Here is a 16,689-nt window from a genome sequence, read left to right as displayed (position 1 = left end):
TCAGCCAATCATGCGATTCTTGAGTTAACTCGGGGGATCTAAAACCATCTAAAACCAGAAACCGAAAAAAACAGTTATTACAAAATTTTTTATAATAAAAAGCAACAACAAAAAGTTATCTAAACTCATATATAAGTATATAGTTATCATTCTAACAACTTTTATACTTGATATTATACCTACATGCTTTATATATATGATCATTATAAAATAATACTAAAAATAATAATTAAATTTGGTTTATGTTATATTTCTTAGAAATAATTATTACCATCTGACTTTTATTTTTCCATGCACACATAAGTCTTAAACTCGGTTTTTTTATTTTAAAACGCACAAATAATTGTTATTTTTGCATTAAAAATATTAAACTCAGGAGCAACTTTTATTTTTGAAAACGAAATATAACTCACAACCATCACCCAAAACTATATGCAATGAACAAAACTCGAAATGCCTGCATTGAATCATCGAAGAGAAAGCTAGCTTCAACAAGAAACACAAACTATCGATTTTTGAACAAAGAATTAGCAAGTTCTGAAGGTGTAGAGCTTATGCTGCACACTCTGATGGGCGACAGAAAAACTACAAAGTCAAGTACATCAGCCATTGTCACAAGTGATGAAATGTGGTATTTTCAAGACGTCAGGAAAACAAAACAATTTTGTGGCTTGGTAGCAATGGTGAATGCAGAATGGAGCTTAAAAGGATGGATTCTTGAGATCCCTTGGCAATATAATTAAAGTAAAACTTATATTATTAATAATAATTTTTTTATTTTTTTATATTTTTTTTTTGAATTAATTCAATTATTCTACAGCTAGTTTATGATTTTGTCTAATATAACGGAGCAGGTGAATTTGTTAATAAAACTTTCACAGCAAATTAACAAAATTCTAGAAAAATATGCGAACATAAAGGTCAAGTACGACTTTGGGCCAATTAGTTAAGTTTTGCTGACTTTGAGCTTTAAATTTGGCAGGATACGAGTTCAATCGTTGGTACTTGCCATCCTAAAAAAAAGGAAGTATTATAAATAATTAAATATAAGAAACAATTTTTAAAAAACATTTTTCTTTTATTTGACTATAACATATATATATATATATATATATTACATATATAAAACCACAATTTCGAGCCTAGAATGGGAGTGATCCGCTCAGTAGTTTTTAAGTAATATTAACAATTTTATGAAACAACAGCGGAATTCAGTTATCGTTAAAATTGAGACAACCACTCTATTGAAAATAATAGTTTATGTTTAGAATTTAGTGTCTTTCTTCAAAACGGACGTTAAAAATCAATTTTATATTGAATTTCTTGTAACATAAAGTTGGAATAAGTTTTCGAAATTACTATGAAAAAGCATATGATAGAAAAATTTATTGAACTTTTTAAACAAAAAACGTGTTTAAGTAGAATTCCTGAAAATACTAACAATAAGAATCCATCGAAAGTGAGAGTGGGTGATAAACTGGGAGGATAGCGTTAAATATCTCGGCATCACGTTGGACGAACGATTCACATAGCTTAAATATGTTCAACTGAAAAGAATTAGCTGTGCTAAAATTCTTCATTACCTCCAACCGCTATTTATGGTAGAAATGAAAATCTTAATGCTGAGAACAGGAAACTGATATATAACCAAATAATTCGTTCGTCACTTTTATATGGTTGTGTAGCGTTTAGCAAAGTCTCAAACACTACTATTCACCAGCTAGAAATTGCACAAAGCCAGGCTCTGAGAAGACTTTTCAAAGTTCCATAGTACATTAGGACGAATGACACCCTCAGGGACATGAAGATTGATCCCATCAAAAAATATGTTACATAAAGGATAGAACCCTGAAATTATTTACGAAATCTGACAGACTTACCAACACCGCCTTATCAAATCTCAGAATGGTCACAGGCTCCTCGGAGAGGTATGCAGATCTGAGGTCAATTATTGCTTAGTCTGATGAAGTGATAAACAATAATCTAATCAAGGTGTAGAGAGGGGTTTTGAAGAAACCTCGAGTTAAAAAAGAGTATAAGTGCTTAAGTGCACTAGCTCAAAACAGCTTCAACATAATAGTACTTTTTACATTTACATATTTGTGCACATATTGATGTATAAGTAAAAAAAATTGTAAAAAAAACTTCGAATAAAAATGTTTTTTAGTAAATCTTCCCTTTGGGTACGCTACTTATTGTAAGCACGGTTGCCACTTATGGTACTTTAGTACCAAAATTGGTACTTTTTTTTCGTTTGGTACTCATGTTCAAAAAATGGTACATTTTTGACGACCCAACTTTATTGTGGATATTTCCAATTAATTTTTTTTATAAATGCAACTTTGCACTATTTTATATTGTGTTCATTTATAACACTATAAAAAACACAGAACGAAAAAACAAAAAGGTCCTAAAAAAATTTTGGACCTTTTTTTACAGAAATGGTACCTTTTTAAACCAATTTTGGTACAAGAAAAAATTTTCAAATGGCAACCGTGATTGTAAGTCACCATTAGAACTAAGAGAGAGAAAATTATACTTTCGGAAGAGACAATCAAGATTTTACAATCCGATATTAAGAGAATTTTACCACAAGTTTAATGGAAATATCGAAAACCTGACAGTTATTTTGTGTGGCAGCAACATACAACATTACAGCGGTACTTGAACTCTTGACCAAAACAACTCTGTTTATCGATCGCCTAACGCATTCACCGAATGTAGCTCAATGCAACTTTTAACTGATCTCAATGCAAAAACTTACCAATAAAGTGAATAATTCCAAAAGATTTCATCCTCATTATTCAAAAGATTTCGACTGACATACTAAGGACAATTTCTACAAAGTGTAGAAACGGATGTTTCGAAAAGTCCGTTAAATGCTTCTAAAGTTGAATTGATTCTAAATAAAAAAATTTTGAATGCTTCTAAAGTTTAGTTGATTCCTAATAAAATTATTTTGAATAAACAAAAAAAATTTTTTTTTATAATTTTTCTTTTATTGCGATCTGTCTGTTTTTGGGGTTTGAATGCACTATACTCAGTAGCACATCCGTTTGGTGAAGTCAGTCACAGATTAAAGTTCCAGTGGCGTTGTTTGCATTTTGTTTGTGTGAACATTTTTCCTTCTGCTATAATTCTACTAATAAAGTGGTTGGGATGATATAACATACGTTTTTTGTGATTTCCGGCTTGGCTTTTAATAACATTCTTAACTATGGGTGTTCAATCATGAACATGAATTATTATTGTAAATCCATTATCACCTCAATTCTCAGAATAATGTACTAATAGTAACATTTTTGAGCATCCATATGTAATAAAATATATTCGTAAAAACAATAGGAGGTATATCACTAGTGTTGGGACTTCCGTCCTTTTTTAACTTTTTTTTGCAAACAATAAAAAAATTGTAATACAGTCCATTAAAATCATATTATTTTAACCTTGATGTAAAATTAGTCTTAAGATAATTTGTATAAATACAGAACATTGTTTTAAATAAAATCAGTAACTACAAAATACTCAATCAGTGTACGTAAGTAATATAATAGTACAATGGGGATGTTCAGATCGCGGGGATGTTGAGTTCAAAAACCAACTAACAAAAGCTTCTTACTGTTTGTTGAGACTAGTCTCATCAGATCTGGTATAGGTTGTGTATACTATATTATTTACCAACTTGACAAAATAAAACATTTTACTACTGCATATTCTCACTATTTTTAAGACAATCGATTAGAAACTTGCACAAAAATGTATTGTAACTTCATCCATAAATGGTTGATATTACTTGACTATAAAATTAAAAAAATCAAAAATTAAAATTAAATTTAAAATTTAACAACACAATTTACATAAACAAATTTTATACAAAAAAATTACAATTTATTCACATAAAAATGTTGTTTTTTAAATCACTGGACGCAATGAACAAAAAATAATAAAAAAAAATGAAATGAAAAATATTTAGAAGGCCATATGCTGGCAGCCAGCCGTGCATTAAAATAATGGAGTTCGACGGTTTATTATTTGGTAATAAAATATAAATTTAAAAGCAACAAATGCTCATAATTAATTGAGTCAACAGTTTTAGACGTTTTGAATGTAGCCAAAGCAGACATTTTGGAAATATTTGCTCTCCATCGTTTGCTTGCCAGCAATTGAAAAATGGGGGAAACACAAAACTTTTCCTTGCAAAGTTCAAGGCACTTTTGCTGGTGCTGTGCTGCGGTTGCAATGGAACTCACACTTTTCAACTTCACAGACAATTTAGGGACTAATTGTCGGTTTTTGCAGTTATTAATAAGAAATTATGTCAAAACTTTAGAATAGATAAACCTTGTATTAAAATTTTTACTTCCCAAAAAGTTATTTGTTTATTTAAAATGAATTTTTCGTAATAAATAAAATTATTTTTATTTATTTAGTAAGTTTTCTTCAAATATTTTTTAAAAATTTTTATGAAAATGTTTTTATAAATGTTTCGATATGCTTCAGAATTAACTTTGTTGAGTATTAATTTAGAGCTTATATTATTCAGAACTTTTATTTCTTCTTATAGGCCAATTCTTGCTTAGTTTAGATGACTAGATTTAGAAGAATATTGTGATAATTGTTGAGCGTATTTCATATCGAAAAACTACATTAAATTATCTTTAATGCTCTTTTTAATCTTATCAACTTATAGATCTTTAAGAATATCTCTATTTTCAATTTACCATAGCATTTTGATTATTTTTTGGCGTACTACTAATATTATACATATTATCATATTAAATTTGAGCGAGATCTGTTATCCATGAGCTGTTGTTATTATATTTCTCAGTGTTCAGCAATGAAACTCAACGAATGTGAACGATCGACGAAGCATGGGAAGTCACCTAACGTGGACTCTAGTACATTATTTCTCTAGTGACTTTTTTCTCGAAAGTATGATTAGATTTAATGGTTTGCCTAACTTGGTCTGCTTAAAGCCGAAACAGAATCATAAAAAGTATATTGATTTATTTTGTTATAGCACCGTAAATATTTAAAATTCAAAAGGAATTTTATATATAACAATATAAGTTTGTTCTTTATTACATGAATTGAAAATGACTTTTGGAAAGACTTAACAAAGCAGGTGGTATCATAAAAAAATAAATAAATAAAAATATAATTAAATTATAAAAAATAATAATTAAATAATGATAAATAAATAGAAATAAGAAAATAAATAAAAATAAGCAATAAGAATAGAACCAAAAACCGAAAAGAACTGTTAAAATGGGAAGTGAACCGATATATATATATATATATTTTAATTAAAATGTGTTGAACATCGGAATAAAAAATATTTAGTTCAAAAGCTCGAAATAACCATTTAAATCAACACCTTTTCATATCAATTAGACACATAAAATATAAATTGCTAAAAAAGTTGAGGATCATACCTTAATCATCCTTTGAATATATTACATTCGATAGGGCTTAATTTGAAAACGACAAAGAAAATGGTGGATTGATTAATTTCTGTGAATTTATTTCGTATATTTTTTATATAGAATATACAAAAAAAGTGTAGGTCGTTCCAGTTTTAAGAGTGTGAAGAGTGAAGAGTGAAAACTTCTGCATGCTTGACTTTGTACATTTAAAGTCAAGCATGTACACCTAAAGAGTGGTATTTTTTTATACCACTCTAAGCAGGTATAGTTCAGAAAAATAATATTTTTTGAATACACTTTATTCTTCTGATAACATGTTGGTGAAATTCACTACTTTCTTCTAATGAGAGTGACCGTTTCAATTACCTTATTAACAAGAAGAAATGAACTCATGGAACATCAGTTTCGAAAGTTTATTTTAATGAATATATAATAGAGTGGTTTTGATGAATTTTTTCAACTCCCATATGCTATAGATATGCGTTATATATATTTGTTGTACAAACCAGTACCATATCGGAAGAAATTTAATTACGTTAATTATTAATATCATCACATACTCTATCATCTCTTTTTCAGACTTAATAGTTGTTAAAATTTACAATTTCTTTGTCCAAGAGTTACTTCCATTTTTTAAAAATGGAAGCAGTTCTATGAACTGCTTTAGTAACTGTTTTATTTTTACTTCGTTATTATTTGCCAATGGTCTAGATGATTTTGACCTTTGGTCACTTACTTACTTATTAATGTTGTCATAACAATCCATTACTGGGTTTTGGCCTAACGCAGCATATCTCTCCACGCGCCACTGCTGCATACGCGCCTTCATCAAGTATATGCTCCCACCCTCTGGTTACATGATCGTCAAAATTTCTCTCTTTTTTTTCTTACGCTGTCATATTCTACTGAATATTAAATTAATCAGATGATTCACTTTTTCCAACCTGATAGAATGAATGTTTCGTTTGCGGGTTCTGTTTTTGATTCATGCTATGATAAAAAATATTCATTTACAATTGATATGTTATGATGCTATATCTCTTTCTATTATATTAGTTCAGCTGTGTTATGTAGCATTTAGATCAGCTATGCAAGTATGTTATTTATTTAGAATTTGTAAAATTAGATCCCCTCCTTCAATATTTCTCAACCTTTAGTATAAAACGTCACTCATAAACCTTTAAAAAATTTCAATATTCCCTTAATGTAATGCTTGTATACCACAATACTACTTAGTGAAGTTTCGAGAAACGAGAAGAGGTCCCGGTTACTGTTTTTTCAAAACAAATAATGTTAATTTACATGTAAATTCAAATTTCTCCCTTGAGAATTAAAACAGTCCCTGTAGGCGTACGCCCCACGACTATGGGTTAGTAATGAAATATATTTTTTATTAAATTATTTTATTTATATTTTGTTGCATTCATAGAAAAGGTTTTAAGTGTTCACACCAAAATATAATCAATCACATCTCGTAATTTAAGTTTTTGCTTAACAGAATTTCTGTAGATTGAAAAAAATTAACCATAATTTTTTGCTTTTTAAAACTCATGTAGGCTTTTCTATGTTTTTATATTATTGGTTTTTTTTTTTGATAATATTAGCTCTGTTATAGATTCTAATCTATGATATTTCTTATAAATAAACCTGCTGTATTTCATTTAAAACTAGTCTGCCTACAAAAATAATTTTATTTATAAATTATTAGAAAAATATAAAATTGATCATGCATAAATTTCATTATTTTATATATATGTATACTAGGTGACCCCGCGAACTTCGTACCGCGTAACAGTCAATAAATGTTATATTAAATTATAGGTAAACTAAATTTAGATATTTATTAACGTAATAAAATGAATACAAAAAATTTGTTGTATTCAATAGTTTATTAGGATATTGATACATAATTAATTATTTTAATGGTCTGTCAGCAAGAACTTATAGTCATTTCGAATGCAAGCCGAATAGGAAATTGAATTCGTTTAAACTCAAAGGGCATATCGATTGAGATCATTGGAATCCTCGGAATCCTCGGAATGAGAACTTCATCACTTTTGAATTTTCCTTTGAGTATCATTGCGTGAATCACATTGGCCATCAGTTTTGTTATCACTAAACGCGTTCCATTGCATAGTTTTGGTTGGTTTAGATTTCGAAGCACAATGACTACCGAACCAATCTTTAATTGTAAATTGTGCGGTGGTAAGTCAGGCACATCCAAGGAGTTCAAAAATTCAGTTGGATAGTTGGTAGCTTCTTCTTCGTTTGTTACACAGTCAATAGATTTGAATGTATGCAGAGTACCAACGATTTGATTTTGAATTACAAAGCTTAAGTCATTCACATGTTTGTTCTTAGGTGCCAAAATTGCTCGCTCACTCAACCATTTTTTGTTTTTATGATTATCAATGATGTTCGGAAATACTTCATTGATGAGTTCGTCTTTTGATGAGACGAAATTGCAAAAATTTGAAGGAAATGCAATTAATCCGCTCGATTCTTCAACAGCTACACGGCCATTACCGATTAACAGCAATTGCTTGGAGAACTCTTCAGCAGATGTATCGTTTACCAATGCAACTCTCATGTTTGTTACCAGCTGAAGTTTCTTCACATAGCGCCAAAGATTTGATGATTTAAGGCAAGCATTTATTTCGTCGACAGCAGTCGATTTTGGAATGACTGGAAGTGTTTGGCGAAAACCGCCAGACAGTAAAATCATTGCGCCTCCAAAACATCTCGAGTCATTGTGAAGATCTTTCAATGTGTTGTCAAGTGCTTCTAATGCGCGTTTGTGCGCCATTGTGCATTCGTCCCAGATGATGATTTTAGATGCTACTAAAACTTTAGCCATTGCAGAATGCTTCGCAATATTACATATCGGTTGCTCGGTAGTTTGAAGGTTTAACGGCAATTTTAACGCTGAATGAGCCGTACGGCATCCTTCTAACAATGTAGCCGCTATTCCAGAAGAAGCAACTGCTACCGCAATGTCGGAATATCGCACGAACAGTATCCAAAATTAATGACATGAGGAATGTTTTACCAGTCCCACCGGGGGCGTCCAGGAAAAAAAGCCACCATTTTCTTCATCAATCGCTTTCATTAATGTTAAACTTTCTTCTGTTGCGGATTCAATAGAGGTACATTAGTTTGAACTGATTGGTCTAATTCATGTCGATCATATCCACGTTCACGTTTCAATTCTCGATTAAATGCGTTATTTATTCCACGATCAGGAGCTGGCATTCCTAATCTGACTAACAAACTACCGCAGGTATGGTAACATATGTCTTCGATCAAGAGCAAAGCCTGATTATGCATTTCATCATTCTCCTCAAGATCGGGATTTCTTGAACTGACACGAATTCTATGTAAAATGTCTTCTGACATGTTATCCTTATATTTGTTCCACAGGACACGTGGATTCGATGGTATATTGACAACAATATTTGTTTAGTTATTTTTGAGTTTATCATATTTGTAATTTCAAATTATTTTATATATATAGATAATAACATAAAAATAGAAATAAGAAAATTTTATTTACTCATAAATCATTTTTTTTTTAATTTTTATCTACTATAAGCAATTTTTTTTTATTTTCATATTATACGCTTAAAAAATTTTAAATATTTTATATTTAAATAGCAATTTAAATATAAAAATATATGCACAAATATTATGTTAAATATGTAATATTTTTTATAACTTTTTATATAATAACATAAAAATAGAAATAAGAAAATTTTATTTACTCATAAATCTTTTTTTTTTAATTTTTATCTGCTATAAGCAATTTTTTTTTATTTTTATATTATACGCTTAAAAAATTTTAAATATTTTATATTTAAATAGCAATTTAAATATAAAAATATATGCACAAATATTATGTTAAATATGTAATATTTTTTATAACTTTTTATTTACTATTAACTAATTTTCTGAATTTTAATAAACGCACAAATATCATTTTGTATGTAAATAAAAAACAAAAATTTTAAATAAGAAATAAAATTTTTGCACAAATTACTTTAATTTTTTTTTATTTTATTTTTTTAATTACTATAATAAATTTATTTTCTGAATTTCATATAAAAGAAGTCAGCAAAAAAAAAGAATTTTGCATGAAAACACGGAAAAAAAAATTTTAAATAAAATATAGAAAATTCCTGCACAAATTACGTGTTAAATATTTATTTTTTATTATTTGTAGTGTTCTATAATAAACCAATTTTCTGAATTTTATATAACATCAGTCATTTCACATGAAAAATAAATAAAAAATTCAAAGATAAAATAGAAACAAATTCATCAGCCATTTTATATACAATAAATTTAATATAAATTTATGTAAATATTTAAAAAAAATATAATAAAATTTAAAACAAATTTTGTTTGTTTTAAATTAAATTTTATTCATTTTGCACAAATTTAATTTTTTTGCTTTTATTTTTTCTAAAAATTTTACTCAACACGACATTTGATGTACATTACAGATAAATCAAATGTTACTCATACGCACGAGTGTACACAATAATTTATCAATGTAAGGTAGTTGATTTTATGAAAAAAAAACAGAAAAAAAAGAAAATAAAAAGTAAATGAAGTAAAAAGTAAAACGAAACATTGTCAAATCATGCAGTGATGGTCATAAATTTAAGCTCAAAAATAATAATAGCAACAACTGCTCGAACAATGTTTGAGCCATCAGTCAAAGCACTCAAGTGTCATATCAAGTAAATCAACACGTGAAATTGGATTATTAAAACACAATAGCGAAACGAAGAAGAAGAAGACAAGTGAGAGCGACAAAAACAAAACAAAAAAAAAAAATGTCGTGTCTGCAGTTCAACACAAAGTAGTTACACTGTGTAACAAAAACAAAAACAACATGAAATGGAGCAACTAAAAGTCACCAGACAAACAACAACGTAAACAAAAACAATAAAACGACCATGGAATAGCGGAGATAGTTAAAATAATGAATTGACGCTTTTGCTAGCAACAAAACAAAAAAAAATGTAAATGCTAAGCGTAAGAGCACGCTTTTTTATCCTTTTATATCCTTTCAGCACAATTTGCTTTGTAATTTTTTTATTGTCACTTTCTTTTGTATTGAGCAAAAGTGCATTAAGTGTAACTTGAGCTTGTGAAAGGAATATGAGTGGAAAAGGCATAAAAAGTGCACTGGATAAGCAATACGAGAACGAGTGGAAAACAACTCATAAAATAAGTCGATTATGAGGACTCATATGCACTTTAAACACTGATGGCGCTCGTTAAGAGGTTAGTAACATTTTTCAAAAAAATTTTCCGACAACAATGTAAGTGTTAATAGAAGATTCCAATGGAATGTTTTCAACTAGATTTTAATGAGTAATAAGGAATTTTATATTTAAATACTCAAAGAATCATTAACTTAAGTAATGAAAAGTCAATGAATCTAATTAGTTTTAAAAATTAAAATGTGAAGTATGCTAAGAAAGAAACTTTACTCCTACAGTACATTAACTATCAGTATGACATTATGGTATCTATCTATAAATTTAAAGACTTATTTAGTGTCCTACCAAATAGTTTTCGGTGGAGTTTAAATATGAATTGAATATAAAAGTTTCTATAGGAATTCATCGATATATGTATATTTTTATTATGTTTTTAAGTACAGTTAGTTGGCACTGTGGATATTACTTTTTTAATATACATAATTAATTTAAATTAGTTTCATAAAGAGGTTTTTCCAACAGTAGTGAACTACAACAACAAAAATTAATTTTATATTATATTAGTTAATTGAATTAATTGAATAATTCTTGTGTTTAATTATTCGTAAATAAATTTTTTAAACTGCAAGTAAATTAGTTTCTAAATGTGCATAAGTGATGGAATATATATCATAACTGATATGATTTCATTTTAGTTATAGTTATATATATTATAGAAATTATAAGCACTGTTGTTTTAAATTGTATTTCATTAAAACATAAATATTTTTATAAGTAAACCCATTTTGTAATAAAGATGTTTTTAATATCTGATCTTAATTAAGTTCATCAGTCTAAGTTTAATCTTCTTTTTGGTTCCGTTAACTGCTCGTGGAGCTTAAGACCTCCTCAACTCCTTTGAAACTTATTCTGTTTTCAGGAACTTGACAGATATCGTTCCACATATAATATGTAGCGGCAAGTTCTGCATCAATTGTTCTTCTCCACATTTTTAATCACGCAATCGGTCGGCGCTTATCTTGGGTTTCCATCTATTGGATTTCTCTACAATTCTTCTTTGGAAATTCGTTTTGAATACCATATCTTGAATATGCGTATTAGGCACTTATTGGCAAAGACTTGAATGTGCAACTAAATAGACTTAGTCTATTTCGAAGTCTAGCAGTCGTACAGCAAAACTGATTTTACGTTTGAGTTGAAAATACGTAGTTTCATAAATTTTTGTTTTTCTTTTCGCCGTAACTGACTGAATCCCAAAGTATAATAGTTTCAATATTCCAAGCTGAAATCTATGTTATGAAACTCTACAACAAACATACGAAAATATTATCAGAAAACCTTAGACACAAAAATATAATCTTTATAACAGGTAATCAGGCAGCCGTTAATGCTTCAGGCTTGACTTCAACAAACTCTCTACTGATTTAGAAGATAGCTAATGTCTTTCAAAAGCTTGTTACGAAAAATCAAGTGATTTTACACTGGATACCTTTACATAGTGGTTTTGACGGCAATAAAGTGGCAGACGAAGTGGTCAAATAAATTGTCTAAGGCTGTCATATTGGTCGGACCTAACTCTGGAATCTGCAAATATGACTTTATAAATCTGTTCAACCACAAATAAAAAAAAAAGAAGATCTCACTGCATCAAACTCTTTTCCCAAAATATTCTGAGAAGGAAAGTAAATTCCTTCTAAATATAAACATATTTATAAACGAATATAACTGGTCGTAACTAGTTATAGTAAAACTAGTATAACCAATTTAAGCAATAACTGGTCTCCGACTTTAAACAGGCATAAAATGCTGTTTAAACTATTAGAAAATGATAAATGCAGATTTTATATGGAAGATATACTATATATTCACTATATATTCCTAGAGATTCCTCAACTCCTATACATATATTCTTCTTTATAGGAGAATTGTTTCACAAAGATTTTTTATCAAAGTATTGTATAACGAATCTGAGTGTTCAGACATCAACCTAAAAAGGAAGAAGTCTTTTCTGTATATAGCGGAAGTAAAGGTAATTCTTCTTTAGTGACTATAGTACAAGTAGGATACAATAGCCCAACAATGGATACAGTAAATTTTTGAAGCCCTTTCAACTAAAATAATAATATTACAATGATTATTACATCAAAAAAAGTACACTTTGAAAAGATATTCAAGGATAAATCAAATATTCGGCCTTTACATTTGACTTCAGCCACTTTGTTAGCAAATAAATCAAAAAAAAATATTATATATATATTAATTTTAATAAAATGTTACTTTTACCTACATGACGTTGTACACTATTTATGTTGTCCTTACCATAGACGAAAACTACCTTCTGTGTTTGTAACTCTTCGGTGTCAAAAGTTTCTTGTACTCCCATTGTTCAAGCTTGTTAACAATTTTTTACCCAGTGAGTCCCATATGTGACTTACATTTGTTGGTAGTGAAAAATATGTTGGCATGACCTTTATTTTAAGCCAAATTTTAAAATTCTAAGTAGTGTTGTAAACATACATGCATTTATTAAAAAAAACATATTTTACTGTTACTGCAAAATTTTTTCTATATTTTAATAAAGTAGTGATATACTCTATATGTTAAATTTAAGTGTACTGCACTCAAAAATATACGTTTGTTTTGAAGGGTGTTACGAAATAACTGACTAACATTGGTATACTACATTGAAAGTGTGAAGGATTAAATCATAGTCAGATAGCCGGGAGCAAATTATGAAGATACTAATATTATATATATATGTATCTACCTGTATTCATGAAATGTTGTTTACTTATTCATCTTTAAACTATAATACTTCGGTGGCTTTATTAAACACTTTCGCATATATAACTCAAAAGAAACTTGAGATATTACTAGAACTCATATGTGTTTTTCCCTTATTTATATTTCTTCATCTACTTTATTTCATCATATCTAATATCTTTTATGTTTCCACAACACATCATGAATATTGAAAGTGTTAAATATGAAATTTACTATACGTTGAAGGTTTTATGTGAGGATGTGAAGTGCACACTTTGCACGTAAATACTTCAGAAAATGCTTTTATCAGTCTATGCAGCAGACAAGTTAAATGTGCAATTGAGAGGATAAGGAATTATGACTTTTAAGTGATGATTTGCAGTTGTGGAAATGTCGAACATTTACGACTGTCAATCAAAATGAAGTTTTCACATAAAATCGAATTCTTTTTGTTTCAAGACAAAGAATAAAAATGCTTCAATATTGAGACCAGAAATGTTGACAGTTAAAATGCACTTTTTTATGGCTAATTTATCTGCTCGTAAAGTAGCTTTCTTAAAAATCTATAAATAAGCAACTGAATCCAATCAACTATTTTATTCTTTCATTTCAGAATGTGGTTCAAAAATGACAGTGATAATTAAATATTTTTCTCCCCAGCAAATTTAATGGAAGTCATTAAAATATAATAGGTGGATTAATAATTACCTCGCTTCATAATAGTTGACAACGCCAGAACAAAATCAATTATATTTGATATATCTGGAAACTTACGCTCTATAGGTCGCTCATCCTCCCTGTGCTTCTGTATGGCGCAGAAGCATGGACGTCATCACAGAATTATGAAGCAGCACTGGGAGTGATCGAAAGAAAAGTTCTTCGAAAGATCTTTGGCCCTCTACGAGTTGGCGACGACTACCGCATTAGAATGAACCACGAGCTGTACGAGCTTTATCACGACATTGATATAATTTTGTCATGTCGTGAGAATGGATGAAGACGCTCCGGCGAAAAAGGTGTTTGAAGCAGCAGTTGGCGGAAGAAGACGTAGAGGAAGACCGTGTCTCCGGTGGAATGATCAAGTTGAGGGAGCACTAACTGTACTTGATATACGAGACTGGAGAAGAAGCGCACGCAGTAGAGGCGCTGGGGAAACATGCTGCGTCAGGCCGAAACTCGGTAACGGGTTGTTATGGCCACATAAGTAAGTAAGTAATATCTGGCAAGTTTTAAACGACAGCTGTAAAAATTTAGACTTCAAGAGATGTTTGGTTAGGTTTTTGTAAACAATAGTGCTCCTTAGTGATTTTTTATGAAATGAAAAAAATTAAATATCGTTCAGTAATAAAATTCCTCCATTTGAAAGGAGTGAATAACGACCGTATCAAATTGGTAATTGATTCTGTTTATGACAACCTTGCAACATCGTTAACAACAACAAATTATTGGAAAGCGAAATTTGTACGTGGTCCTACGAGTGTTTATGATGAAGATCGTCCGACAATCCTTGACATTATGTTAGGTGATCCAAAAACTAAATTGCGTGAGATAGCAAAGATGAAAACATATCATACCATATGAACGTGTATCGAATATTTTACATAAATATTTGGATTTGAAAAAGTTTTCCGCACGACAACGACTTCGTCATTCAAAACATTAAAATGTTTATCTGCAATCTACTTCACGCCTGAGAGAAAACAACAACCCAGAGAATGGGCAGAGTCCGGAGGTAATGCCCCCAAACGGCCACGAACTCGACCATTCGCTGGAAAAGTTTTGGCTTCCATGTTTTGAGATTCAAGTAGAATAATTTTCATGGATTATATGGAAAATAGAAAAAACACTAACATCAGACTACGATTGCATATTATTGGATTAATTGAATGAGGAAATCGAGAGAAACGATCCGCTCACATCTATCGAGGGTTTTTGCACCGGCACAATTAAATGAATTACAGTACGAATTGCTTCCTCATTCACCATATTATCCAGATTTGCATCCCAGTGACTATTACCTGTTTCCAAACTTGAAAAGATAGCTCCAGGGAAATAGATTTGTATCAAATAATGAAGTGGAATGGGAAACTGAGGTATATTTTGGAGGACTTGATAAATCGTATTATTAAAAAAGCATCCAAATGTTGTATGTCGGTTATACTAACACAGGACTAAAAACCGCAAAATGGAATTCGATGAAAACCATAGGTAATACTTCAACACTAAATTTTCCTGGCGCTGTAGGTTCAGATTTTGACTATTAGCTTTCTAGAGACATCAAAATGATGCTAGATTGAAAAAAATTTACCTCGAATATATACCGAAACTGAGGTATATTTTAAGAGCAAAGACAAATCGTTTTACATAAAAGGCATCGATAAATTAAAGAAAAGTACAAGAAGAGAAGAGTATATTAACGAATAAAATAAAATTAAAAACAATACATTGTTCTTGACTAAACTGGAAAGTTCTTTAATGATGTGTTAGTTACCTTTATTCCCTTCGAAACCGTAATAATATTTTCCTACCAATCATTTAATTTTCTGTCTTAAAGTTGCTTGATAAATAACAGGCTAAATGTTTGTGGCAAAGGTTGAGGAAAGTAATAAATGTATTAAATAGTTTTTAAAATCAAATTTAATTTGTTTCTAAAAATAGTTTCTATCAACCATGATTCAGTTTAGCATTCATACAAATCATCATCATCCGTGACTATACAGTCCATGTAGAACCTAAGCCTGTGTAACAACAGTCTTCCATTCTTCTCTGTTTTTTGCTTTTGTTTTCCAATTTCTTATATTCATTTCTTCCAAGTCCTGCTGCGCACTGTCTTTCCATCTTTCCATCGTTTTTTTGGTCGCCCTCTTCTTCTGCTGGTTCCTATTTCGTTCTCATAAATCTTAAGCGGTACTTTCATATCCGGCATTCTCATCACATGTTCAACCCATCTTAATCACTGCTTTTTCATAAATTTGGTGATTGTATCAGGTTCAGCTAACCGTTTTAGTTCGTAGTTGTATCTTATGCGATACATCCTGTTTTCTTTCACGGCCATATGTTACTATTGGACAAATCAATGTTTTGTACATTTTTAGTTTTGTTTTCTGCGAAATATTATTACTTGTAGTGAGTTGTTTTAATCCATAAATCCAATTTCTTATATTCATTTCTTCCAAGTCCTGCTGCACACTGACTTTCCATCGTTTTCTTGGTCGCCCTCTTCTTCAGCTGGTTCCTAATTCGTTCTCATAAATCTTAAGCGGTACTCT

The 16,689-nt window shown here is 29.7% G+C and overlaps 1 protein-coding gene across 1 annotated transcript; it reads right to left on the bottom strand.

Moving 5' to 3' along the window:
• Window positions 1–7,356: 7,356 nt before the first annotated feature.
• LOC119681948 lies at window positions 7,357–8,232 on the bottom strand. Its single transcript, XM_038095266.1, has one exon. The coding sequence runs from the start codon at window positions 8,230–8,232 to the stop codon at window positions 7,357–7,359; it is 876 nt and encodes a 291-aa protein (XP_037951194.1).
• Between the last annotated feature and the right edge of the window lie 8,457 nt (window positions 8,233–16,689).

Source organism: Teleopsis dalmanni, chromosome 1 (genome assembly GCF_002237135.1).
Source record: "Teleopsis dalmanni isolate 2A chromosome 1, ASM223713v2, whole genome shotgun sequence".
NCBI classification, from domain to species: Eukaryota; Metazoa; Arthropoda; class Insecta; order Diptera; family Diopsidae; genus Teleopsis; species Teleopsis dalmanni.
The sequence above is the reverse complement of the archived record's forward strand: the minus strand, read 5'-3'. Positions and strand labels throughout refer to the sequence as shown.

Excerpts from the sequence above, each read along its gene's own strand:
- LOC119681948 (XM_038095266.1), bottom strand. The coding sequence starts at position 8,232 with ATGGCGCACAAACGCGCATTAGAAGCACTTGACAACACATTGAAAGAT.